The 12,877-nt window shown below is 45.7% G+C and overlaps 1 protein-coding gene across 1 annotated transcript in view; it reads right to left on the reverse strand.

The window, feature by feature from the left end:
- Positions 1 to 12,877, reverse strand: part of BRINP1 (BMP/retinoic acid inducible neural specific 1) — an 88,785-nt gene that overhangs the window by 18,714 nt on the left and 57,194 nt on the right. The window contains exons 3-5 of the mRNA XM_050319780.1: positions 8,212 to 8,402; positions 2,602 to 2,771; positions 1,213 to 1,318 (exon numbers count right to left, since the gene is read on the reverse strand). Coding sequence (XP_050175737.1) covers positions 1,213 to 1,318; positions 2,602 to 2,771; positions 8,212 to 8,402 — 467 coding nt within the window. The remainder of the gene's footprint in view (positions 1 to 1,212; positions 1,319 to 2,601; positions 2,772 to 8,211; positions 8,403 to 12,877) is intronic.

Raw genomic sequence — 12,877 nt, forward strand, 5'->3', positions numbered from 1 at the left:
GTCTACTCCCATCAGAAATCACAGCCTCATCTGCCTTACATCCTCTCTCTCTCCTAATTTTCCCCTCTTCCTCCACCTCCTTCCCCCTCCCTTGGTTTATGTCCTCTCCTGTAGGATCAGATAGCCAATAGAGGTCTATTGATTTACCTGCTTCTCTGCCTATAACCCGAGCTGCCTGCTGATTTAGCTGTTTACCCAGTTATCTGATGTGTCATCCTTGGGTTTTCATTACCAGCAGCCACCATCAGAGTACACAAAACCTCTCAAATTGCTTATTGTTAATTAGGTAAGAACCAGAACTCAGTGGTTTGGATAATCACTGGTACAGAGAAAACAACCTGCCTATTATTTTTAAAGGCAAATAATAACAACAATAATAATATATCCACAACATTATTCGGTAAATGAAACCCAGTTTCTGTGAAACCAAAGATTAAAACAGCACTTGCCAAATTATACTCAAAGCAGAAGATGTAATGTAGCCCATTCATCTGAAAAATTAAAATTTGTGCAAGTACAAGGATTCCAGAAATAAAACCATCTGGGCAAGTGAGCAATTAAATCCCACATTTCCTTATTTTGTCAAAAATTTGGGAATAACCTTCATAAATTACACGCCCAGTGAATTTCCTCCTTCTACCAAAGTTGACTTCTTGCTAACCAGCATGTATTTATTTATTAATTCAGTCATGACCTCTATCTGTTGACTTTTGGACTAGCTCCCCAGCTGGGACTGAAGCCATGGCTTCTAGCATCCAAATAAAACCTCGGTGACTTTTCCCAAAGATTACGGTCATTAAAAAGTCCCAAAAGCTGATCTGCAAAGCTCTTCCCCAAATCAGCAATTTGGGAGGGACAAAGAGACATGGACACAATACTCCTTCAATATTGATGGAAAAGGTCACTTTTTTTTTTATATTAGTGTATGCATAATACACAGAAGTCCATCAAAATTCTGTGGCAGGGGCACCCAGATACTTCACTGGGGTCCCTTTGGCTCAGTTCCTCTCAAGCTCTGGCGCTGCTCTGCTGAGCATCCTGTGAAGCCTCCAGAAGAAGCCACCAATCCTTCTCCAGGGAACTTACAGCTGAAGGAGAAACCACAGCAAACAGAGAAGGGGAAAAGGCTGGGAAGAAGAAGGGCACCCCTGGCTCATTTCAGCCCCCCACTCCATGCCCTGTGTTGCCACGTCCCTCGTGCCTGTGCCCTACCTTGCAGGTGGAGTTTGCTCTCAGTGCTTTGCAGAAGGACAGAACTCACAGAGTCCAGATTGTCGTAGCTGTTACAGCCCAGGGGGCCGGTCCGAGTTTCTGTTACCTATGGAGGATGCAGAAAAGAGAGAGTGTTCCCTTTGGCTGCAGCACCACCCCTTCCCCAGGCTTCTCCAGCCCTTGTGGTACAAACACTCCTTGTCACCAGCTGATACAGCCCAAAACACATCTTCCTAATTGGGGAAAAATGCCCCACCCTGGACAGACACACCTAATGTTTGGTGCACTCACAAGCTGGAAAAGCAGAATGAATTTTGCCTGCTTTCTTTATGGTACTGCTTGTTACTCTGGGCTTGGCAAAGGGATCCTGCAGATTGATGTTTCTCATAGAGTATCTCCACTGGAGAACATCAGAAGCCAGCAGAGGAATTATTCCCTGGCTTCTCTTATTGGGAAGCAAGAAACAGAGATGGATTGCCAGCCCCCAGTGATGCCTGGTGCTCCCATATGTGACCACCATCCTTGTTCTGAGGATGGATGGAGGCGCAGATGACCTGCAGTGCTGTTGCTGTTGGTTTCCAGCCATGGAGGAGAGCGGCCCTTCTGGAATTCACCAGGGGTGATTATCTGCTGTCACTGTTTCAATATCTCAATACAATTTCCCATCCAGAAGGGAACAGGCTCAGCCATGAGATACCACAGAACAATAACGAGAGCTGAAACCTTTCAGAAATGGCTAACAATGACGACTCCATCCACATCACCTTCCCTGGAGTGAACTCTGCAACAATAAAATCCCTGCCCAGTGTAGGATGATTGCTTTCAGAGAAGGCAGCCTTTGTCTGCAGAGCCATTTTCCCTATTTTGTATTCTCAGAGCAGCTTCCCTTCCTTCCTGCTGCAACCCCCAAGCTGTCTCTCAGTCCGTTTCATTCCAGATGCCTCAGTAATGCCACACAGAGTTTTTCACCTTTCTTTATAGTAAATTCAGCTGAGAGATGTTTAGCAGTCTTACAACCACAGGAGAAAAATACTTCTGGGTTGCACAGGGTTGATCATTTCACAGACCTGCCTTTCTCTTCCAGCCTCCATCACTGGTCTGGGTTCTCTGCTCCCTCTCTCCCTTCCAGAAGTCATGTTTAGTGGAGGTCTCCTATCCTACATAACCATCACACTGAATGCCCACCTCTCCCTGGATATTACTGGACATATTACTGGCCTTGGGGAAATCAATTCTTCAGTAAGGTTTGTCAGAGAAAAATTTACCCTGGGAACAAAACAACCCATTATCAAAAAAGACACCACAGTGGGCTGGCAAAGCCCTGCCCCAAATCCCTGCAGAGTCAGCGTGGGCACACGGCCCTTCTCTTCCCAAGGCAAGATAGAGTACCTTGATTGCTCCGGTAGAGATCTGGATCTCATGGAGTCTCCTCATGGTGCCATCACGGTCCACAAAGTAGGAGGAGGCGAGCTGGTGCAAGGCTTCAACGCTCTGCGTGGCGTTCCCTGACTTCCTGTCGAGGCGGCTTTTGTCCATGTACATGGTCAAGGCCTCCTCTCCTGCAGCAGAAAGAAAAGGAGATTTCAGGCTGCCAGGCAGGGTCATCTCAACAGGAACAAATGGTTGTCATCTGTTGCACCTAAAGAAAGAAATGCCGACACCAAAAGCGCTCCTGAAGGAACCCACCCTTCCTCAGCGGCACCAGAACCCCGGTGTGATACGTGTGAGCCTTCTCTATTCAGACAGAAAGCCCAGGTCCACCACACCTGCAGATCAGCTCCACTGAATTCAGTAGTCAACATTTTGGGCATTTATTAGCCAGCAGAGCTTTAGCACGAGTGCTGGAGAGGTTTCAGACCGTTTATCCCACTCGAGGAACATTTTCTCTGTGTGTGGTACTTCTGGAACGATGCTCCTGACAGGGGAAGATGACACTTTCAAACAAGTCTCTGTCTGAGCTGATTTTTGGAAGGAATAAATGATGATTGGAAATAGGAGGTAGTTGTGTAGGTGGGTACAGAGGACAAACAAATGCTAGTTGTGCCTCTTCAGCTTCCAAAGATGATGCAAAAAGGGAAAAGAAAGGGGATGAGTGAAGGGGAGCAATCAGAGGAAAGAGCAAACAAGAAACTTAATTTAAACTAACCAACCTTCCTGCCTTCTTCCCCAGAGTCTCATTCAGGGAATTTAAGTGGAGAGTGGAAAATATTGTACAAGGTAAGGGACAACAGATGATTTTGTATCAGTAACCACAGGGAGTCTGGGAGTGAAGCAGTTAAGAGCTGATAAACGTCAGCAGAAACCTGAACATAACAAAATACATCTGAAAAGTACATGAAGCTGAGGAGTAATATTTACCTAAAAGTTTGATTTGTGCTGGACAAGCCAGATTAAAATCCAGTTCATTCTTAACATAAGGCTGGCACTGAAAGAGGACTAAAAAGGTGAAATGCCATCCTTGCACCCTTGACATGTGAAGCTCTGATTTTAATAAATGCAGAGACAACTATGGTAGGAATGTGCCATTTCTACATAACTCTCTTAATGAGAAGAACGGTACTTGTTCTGATTTGATAGATGAAGCACTGATGAATACACTGCCTCTGGCAATTATAGAATGGTCAAAAAAATGTACCACCATTTCTAAGGCCAAGAAATATTTTGCTCTTCATCATCTTTGAATATTTTTTTAAGAGAATGAGGACTTACTTTTTTTAAAATTCTTATTAGTTGAAATTATTTGATTCCTCCAAATTATTTCTTTTATTGCATACATGAAAAAAACCCAACAACCCCACTAAGCCCTCCCCATCACTTTCCCTGGAAATTGTCCAGCTTTTATCTGGAAGCCAAATGCCTGAAAACAAACCAAAAATATCCTGGCTGGAAATCAAAATATTTTTGTTAGATTCCAGTTTTTTCAAGCAATAGTTACGTTGAGGATTCAGCCTCTGGCTTTGAGATGAAAAATGGACATTTTTTTGGTGCAAAGAAGATACTTTTCATTGAAAGAATTGATCAGTTGTAATCTTTTAATTGGGCTCACAACAGCCAAGTGGAGAAGTTTAGCATGTAAAACTTTATCTTTAATATTTTTGTTAAGAATAACAGACTATCCTTTGAGCGTGATCAAAGTCGTGGTAGTGACAGTATCGTCATTGTTGCTGCTCACAAAAACACTTTCCCTGGAAAAATGACCAGTTTTGATTTCCTTTACCACCATTAACGTTATTATGTGTTGAGCATGTGAGGAGACCTTGGCAGCAATCAAGGCTCTACCACATCAGGCTGTATCCACACAAACAGAAAGACAGCCCATATTCCAAAGAATTTAAACCCCTCTTTCTGATGAGTCACAACAGGTGAAGGCAGCAAAGCCCAGGTAATGAGCTGGCTGTGAGCAGTGTGAGGAACAGCCCTCACTGCACCCCAGGTACCTGATGCCATCAAGGCATGCTCAAGTTTCACTTTTTGGGTGAGTTTCTTCGGAGGATTTGAGGTTTTGTTTGGTCAGTTTTCATGAGTAACCCCTTTGCCACCAAAAGGACTCTCCATGGGAGTTGGCCAAGGGGCTGGATCAGTGTGAAAGTGTATTTTGAGCTAAAAGGTTTGTATCTCTCATGTAACAGAAGCGTTTAACTGCATGGAGATGCAGCAGACAGAAATGATGCTTTACCACTGTTTTGTAAGGTTATGACAGGAGAAGGAAAGCCTGGGATAATTCTCCCCTTAGCTGGGATTCTCAGAGGAATTTGCTGGATCCAGCCACCAACTTTTCATTGATTACACCAGTAACTGGAAACAACATCTTTTTCTGGGTAAAATAATGCCCTTATTACTAGCCAAGGCACAAAAATCAGGACCTTTTCATTCCAGCCTAGTCCATTTTCACTAGAGGAATGCTGAGGCCAGAGGACAGGCAGGAAACCTGGGTGGGATCACGTCAGGCAGTAGCACAAGTCCCACATCACCAGGAGACCCACCATTAGCTTTAGTCCCTGGACAACACAGATCAAGCACTGAGAAACTCAACAGAGAAGAGAATCCTCTGCTCTAGCGCAGTGGGGATCAGTCATTTCCCCCAAAAAGCTGTCATTTTTTCCTCCCTGAGGAAGAAAACAGAAGAATAAAGCCCATGAGCTACGGTGCTTTTCCTGAGGGATGAATACAGTCCCTGGGAGTGAAGGGTGCTGAGCAGAAATACTGCTGCTGGAAGCCTCTTCCATGTGGCTGAGTGCAGCCCTGGAAAAGCACAGCATCCCCACGGAGGGGGCACATGGGAAAGCAACTCTTCGATCAAGAGAGGTTAACAGACTTTTCCTGCATTATTAAGTCTTAATTTCTCTTTTATTAAGCGGGTGCCATGTTCAAAGTTGCTTTTCCTTTAGGGCTTTCCCCGCAAATTGGCTCTGTGTGCTCCATCCCAGAGCAGGGGCGCCCTCAAAGTGACCCTTCAGCAATGCCGCTGTCAGAGCTGAAGGGGAGCAGAGCTGGGTTTTTTTGCCTGGCTCTGGGGGTTGAAAGGCAGCAGAGCAGTTCCTCCTGTGGCCAGGTGTGAAACGAGCTGCTGTGTTCAGGGGGGCCGGCCTGAGCCATCACCCCCCTCCCGAGGGCCCTGCAACAGCTGGCGTTTGAAAGGCAAACAATTCCCCGTGTGTTTGTCACTCGTTTGCAACATAATAAGAGATCAGGAGGGGGTTAAAAACAACTCTAACCCAGGGCAGAACGCCTGAAACTTTTCTGAGGAGACACGAGGTGTTGGGAGAGCAAGTGTGCCCAGGACATGTCTGGTTTTATATCCCAGTGGTCTTGTTTAGCCCACAGACTGTGATCAGAGTGTGTCCTCTGTGCATAATGCATGCCCAGCTTCATCTGCATCTACCCTGGGACTGCCATTGCCAAGATGAATCCTTCTTTTCTCCCCTAACATTGCTCACCATGCTCTGGGCTGGTGGAGCATTTAGCTCTCCCCTCCAACACCAGTTCTCCTTACAAGTCTCTGCATGTTTAAGATAGTTGTGTTGTAAAATCAGGAGGAGAAACAAGACCCTGTGAATAATTTACAACCTCACCCAGGCAAAATTAAAAATATATTTTACCATCAAAGGTCTCTCTTATTTCGAATTTACACGGATGTGAGTGGCAGAAAGAAAGAGGCAAGTCAATGGAAAGAACAGTAAACCCAGAAAAAAAAATATCTCACTTTACTTGGCTGTCTTGGGCTCTGTAAAACATGGGCCTCAAAAGTGATTTCCTCAATAAAAAGCAGTTTATCTTTACACAGACTTCATTAAGGCCTGATGCAGGCAGTCACTTGTACTCTTCAGTGCTTGGAAACCTGCTTCCTCCCACATTTCTTGCTGATGGAATGGACTGTTTGAGTGCCTGGACTGGAAGAGCAGCCCGAGGATCTTTGAAGGACGTTGCCACACCGGAGGCCATTTGACTTCAGTGGAACTGAGCCAACTTACCTACCACCTAATTTGTGCATGAATCATATGCACACATCTAATCTCATCTCTGTCTCATCCCAGTGTCTGCAGAGCGCTTTGGGAACAGACAGATGGCCAGAAATTCCTCAAAGTTCACCACAAGCTTCACAGTGTGGCAAGGCTGGAGGTGAGGTACGTTAGAAAAAGCAACAAAACACACTCTGTGTTAAAATTAAGAGCCTTTACCACTGCAGAATCCTGCTCGCAGAGAGTAGTTCTCAGAAGAAAGGCACTTGAACGAAAGAAAGGCAAAACCCAAGAGGGTAAAAGGATAGTGGAAATAATAAAGGAGAGGGAAAAAAACCAGCAGTAAATATCAGTAGGAACTGCTGATTTTCACCCCTCCCATGTTCAATACTCATCACTCAGAATGTTTATGCAGCAGCCCCAGCAGTGCCTGCTCAGGGGTTCAAGGCCCTACAGTGCTCTCTCTGATGTCATCACTGACATATTCAGTGCGCATCACTCAGACCTCTCTGCAGCCCTTCCATATACATTTTGAATTTTACTTAACTGCTGCTTTTTCAAAAGCCTATTCCATGTTATCTGTGCATCCAGCACAAGCCTTCTTGGCCATCTCTTCCTCTCTGCACGCGCTCTCTGCCCAACTCCTTGACCTCCCTTTTCCTGGAGCTCTTTAAAATTCCTCCAGTTCCAGCAAGAGAGGATGTTTTCCCCCTTGTGTTGGGTTTCATTTTCTGTGAAAAAGAGGGATCAACACACTCTGCTGTCAAGGTAAGGACAGTGGCACGGGGCTGACAGCCAGGCTCCTGGGCTGAGTGGCACGTGTTTCTGCTGGCACACATGGGCACACACACGCTGCTGTCAGAGGGGCACAGGTACACACACAGCACGGGTGCTGAACTCACACCTTGTGTTGTGAATTCTTTCATACTCTGGGGACTTTCACAGTGTCTGACAATGAGCTGCAGCCTGGCCCTGTGCCCCCAGCCAGCTCCCACATGGCATGGCCACGGTTTTGGAATTGCAGAGTGGTTCAGGTTGGAAGAGACCACAGTGGGGTCATCTAGTCCAACCTCCCTCCCAAGCAGGATCAACCCAGAGCACAGGGCACAGGATTGTGTCCAGATGGTTCTGGAGTATCTCCAGTGAGGAGGACTCCACACCCTCTCTGGGCAGCCTGTTCCATGCTGGGTCACTGCACAGCAAAGAATTCTTCCTCATGTTCAGGTGGAACTTCCTGGGCATCAGTTCCTGTCCTGAGCAGAGCCTGGTCCATCCTCTGCCCCCTCCCTGCAGACACTGATAGAAGTGGATGGTGTCTCCTCTCAGTGTTTCTTCTCAAGGCTGAACAGGCCCAGCTTTCTCAGCCTTTCCTTGTAAGAGTGATGTTCCAGTCCCTTCCTCATCTTCGCAGCCTCTGAGCTCCGAGTCTGTCTTTCACTGGGGCGCCCCAAAACCGGACACATTTGCAGGGCTGCCCAGTGCCTTCCCCATCCCACCACCCCCACCCCTGCAGCAGAAAACAGCCCAGGTTGCCACCTACCTCCCAGGGTGGCAGAGATGAGGATGTGGGTGCCGTACTTTTTGATGATGGTATCAATGAACTGCTGCGTGGTGGGTCTCCTGCCCAGGAGGCGGATGCTCCTCTGAAACTCAGGCATGAGGGGCAGTGGGTTGTGGAGCAGGTCCCTCCTCTCGATGGCTGTGTTCCTCACCTTCCAACGGGCAAACTCCCTGTGTGACAACACAGGAACACAGCAGGGGTGAGGATTCCAGTCTGGAGGGGCAAGGAGAGCCACCCAGGGCAGGGAAGGAGGGTGGAGAAGGGGACAATCCTGTTGGACACCCCCACATGGATACACACATGTGAGGCCACAGGGCTAGGCAGGGTGAAAGGGGGAGGAGAAGAGGAAAAGTGAGACATTACTGCACAATAACAACACACTTGAAGGATCAGGGTTTGGGCTGATGAGGAGGTGGCCTTCGAGTCTCCAGAGGTGTCTGGAAGAAAGTTGGATTTCCCTACAACAAAATCAGGTTGGTCCTTTCACCATCACACACTTTGGGGTCCTAATCTTCTCCATAAAGCAGCAAATTCTGGTCTCTGTCAGCAGAAGAGCCGGTCAGTTGGAACACAGATCTCGCCCAATCTGATCATTGTTATATCCCTGTTGCCCACAAGCCTTCCTTTTGCAAAGCAGAGCTGAAGGAAACACATTTTCTCCAAATATCTTAATCTTTCAGCACCAGGAGTACAGCAAAAGATCGTTTTGAAAACCAATTTTTGAGATAAACCACGTAAAAGGATCGATTCAGATATAAGCAGAGGCCAGGATGAAAGCGGAGGGTTTGTTTGTTTGTCTTTAAAAAAACCCAACCAAATAAAGTGATTCTCAAATCCATGCTTTTAAACTGAGAGCAACTGGGGGGAAAAAAATATAAAGTTAATGTTTGCAAAAGCAGCTCTTTATTGCAGGTATCCATTTTGAAACGACATGCCTGGAGAAAAGCTTGCACACCTGCAATCTAAAAATCAGGCCTCTGAAACACATCACCAGCTGAGCACCTGAAAAATGAGAAACCTATTAATGTCCTTCAAAAAATATTGAGCAAGGCCTTCTTAAAAGCAAAGGATATTATTTATGCCTACTCTCCTACAATGCACCTGTTTTATCTTCAGCTACCTCCCAGATCATCAACCCACAAGCTACTCTGCCGCTTTTCATTCACTTAGTCCTGTAATTTGGGTTTAAGACAAAAATTTTATTTAGATTAAGGGTGTTGTGGTTTAACCCCAACTGACACCTCATCCCCACAGAGCTGCTTGTTCACTGCCCCATGCTGGGATGGGGGAAAGGGTTGGAAGGGTAAAAGTGGGAGAACTTGTGGGTTGAGATAAAAACAGGTTAACAGGTGAACGAAAAGGTGCACAGACAAGCAAAGAAAAAGAAGGAATTCATTCCCTGCTTCCCATTACAGGCAGATGTTCAGCCATGCCCAGGACAGCAGGGCTCCATCCCAGTGACTGGGGAGGACAAACACCATCACTCTGCACATCTTCCCTTCCTCTTTCTTCCCCAGGTCTATGTGCTGAGCCTGAGGGTCAGATGTCCCTCCTGTGCCCCCCTGCAGCTCCTTGTGCATCCCAGTCTGTTCACTGGTGGGGTGGGATGAGGGGCAGAAAATCCCTGCACTGCTCAGCCACAGCTAAAACATCCCTGTGTGATTGAGGCTGTTTCCAACACAAGTTCAAAACAGCCCCACACCAGCTACTATGGAAAAAATTCAACTTTATCCCAGTGTTACAGAAGAAATTTGATTCACTGTGTTTTCTGTGAATGTTTAGCATTAGTGGCTCAGCATTAGCAGCTAAAGTAGCTGAAGCTTTTGCCTGACCAAGAGTAAACTTCTTTGGGAAAATTAATGCTGCTAACAAGGAACCAACTGAATTTAGCAGATAGGAGTGGAATGAAGATAATTCCAAGGAGACAATTCCAAGAGAATGAAGTAACTTCAGAAGAAGGCCAGCCCAGTGACAGTGAAAAATCATAAGAAATCAAGAAACCACCTATCAGAATTAAGTGACTGGATTTGGGGTCAGACTTGAGGATTGGGTGATGGTGATACAGGTATGAACTGGGGGAGAGGTCCCTCTCTGGAGGGACCCAGCTCCAGATGTAACCTAAGAACTAATAAAAGACTAATTGGAAACCTTCAGTCAGACTTGGCATTCCCAGCAGGATCCTGGGGTCAAAATATTGCTTTATTATGCAATAATCCATAATAGCCAGTCAAAAGCAGCACAACAGGGATGACAAAACCTGGCACTGACACAGAACTTCCTGTCAATGTGTGTCAACCTGCATGACAGCCCCACTTGGCTGGCAGAGCACCCCACATGCAGGCAGATTTGGGAGGGTTAGTTGCAAAGCCAGGATCACAAAGCAGATATTCCCCCCCCCCCGGTTGATTCTATAGCCAGTCCACCCTATGTGCATGAGGTTATTTGATTTAATGCAATTATAAATGTATTTATTTTGATTGAGCCCCGTCACAACACCCCATGCTGCCTGATAGCAGTTGTATCCATTAAATCAGTAAAGTGCCAGCTATTTACTTCAAAATACTCCTTACACCTGAGCTAATGCCCCCTCTGTAGCTCCCAGGCTTCCACGAGCCAAGTCAAAATGCCAAAACAAAACACACCTCTTACTCTATTATGAGCCGTTAGTGCCAAACCTTGAAATCCACAGAAATATCCATCTTTCCTAGAAAAACCTTGGTTAAAAGGCCAAAGAAATCCCAAACTCAACCCAAAATAAACCTGATACGCCAGGGTATTAATACCAGGAGTGACATAACCAGGCCATTGTCTCCCAAGTTGTCTGCAGATAACAAATATACAACAAATGGCCATATATTCCCTGTATGGAGAAGAGTGTTTTCCCTACTGTCCCAGAATTGTGTAAAAGTCCAGTACCTGCAGGTCTCACAGTTGATTTTAATAATAGATAAAACTTAAATATAAAGACAAACAGTTCCTCTCTGTCACTACAGAGATGTTGCTCTAATCATTCCAGACTAGAGCTGCAATCCCAGAGCTCACTACACAAGGAAATCCCCTTTGAAGAAGGAACTGTCCCTCCAGCAGTTGCACTGCATGAGAAGAGGCAGAGCTGGATACTAAAAGGCAGGCAAAGTTTTACAATAAATAGAGATGCCCATGTTCCCATCATAAAGATCATAACCAGAGGAAAAATACCATCTGTGCTTCCTCTCCAAAGAGGGGATTATTGCTTCCTGTAAAACTCAAGTACATGTTTGCTCTCAGATTTCTGCTTCCTGCAGCATCAATAAAGTCAGGAGGCACCAGAGAACTCCAGAGCCAGAAAGGGTTGGATAAATGCTTCGTGTTCCTCAATAAAGTACAGAGAGTTTGGTTTTGTTGCTTTGGAATAGATAATTTAACAGCAAAGATCAGAAGTTGAAACAGGCAACTGATCAGATTCTCCTTCAGAGAAGCTGTGGCTGACCCATCCCTGGAAGTGTCCAGGGCCAGGTTGGATGGGGCTTGGAGCAACCTGGGATAGTGGAAGGTGCCCTTGGCAGGAGGTGAAACAAGATGACCTTTAGGGTGCCTTCCAAGCCAAATCATTCTAGGATTCTATGATGTATCAACTCCCAAATCCTAGAAGTGTCTTCATCAGTGTGTGAAGACAGACTTTGCAAACTGGGACCACAGATAGGAAAGGAATGAACAATGAAGGTGGGAGAAGGTAGGAAAGGAGAATGAAAATTTGGCAAACAACGTGTTCAGGGGGAAAAGTGGGTTCATTTTTTGCATCAGGTCCAGCATCACCTCATGACACCACAGGCAGCAGGCAAAAGCAGGAGTTTAAAAGAAATCACTGTCACATCTTCAACCTTTCCTGCTGCCAAGGGGTAATTCCAGTTCCCATTCATGCCCTCGGTGAGCCCTGGGGAGAATCCACACCTAAAGCACAGCAGTGAGGGAGACTTTTCCCACTCAGTTCTCATTCATGCCATCCCTCCCCTGGGCTTCCTGCTCCCAGGGATAGCAGTGAGGTGAAAGCCCAGTTCTGTTATACTCTCCATATGCTTGGGATGTGTGGCTTTCCCAGTTGATGAGAAAAGCTGAGCAAATATGTTATGATGAATAATTTATGCAACTAACTTAGATGTTTATCTTCTGCTCATAGAATATCCATGAGCCGGTTGCAATTCCCTCTAATTTATGCGTTATTTGAACTTACTTAGTGAGATTTTTCAAGCTTTTTTTTGTAGGTTTTGCAGTAGTATTTGGCTGTGTTCTTTTTTCATGTGCCGTTGATTTGTTGGGATTGGAATCACAGGAGGGTGAAGTTTGGAAGTGGAGTCATCTGGTCCAGCCTCAACGGTCAAGCAAATGATATGGTCTTGTTAAGCTTCCTGTTTAATGTCCAAAAACACATTTCAAATTTTGTTCCCCCAGTTCCAATATTTTACATGGAAAGCAGTTCTCTAATTCCAGCAATCTTCCATGCAACCTACAGAACTCTGCTGCAAGATGCACCTGAGGCCAAGGTTTATGATACGATTTTGGAAAATAGACTTAACATTAATGGATATGGCTAGTGAAATAACTTAGAATTATCGAGGTCATAAAAAAAAAAGTGGTATTTGCAGGGAACAGTATAGATCTGGCCTTA

This window comes from Myiozetetes cayanensis, unplaced genomic scaffold, assembly GCF_022539395.1.
Source record: "Myiozetetes cayanensis isolate MyiCay16 unplaced genomic scaffold, myiCay2020 scf23, whole genome shotgun sequence".
NCBI classification, from domain to species: Eukaryota; Metazoa; Chordata; class Aves; order Passeriformes; family Tyrannidae; genus Myiozetetes; species Myiozetetes cayanensis.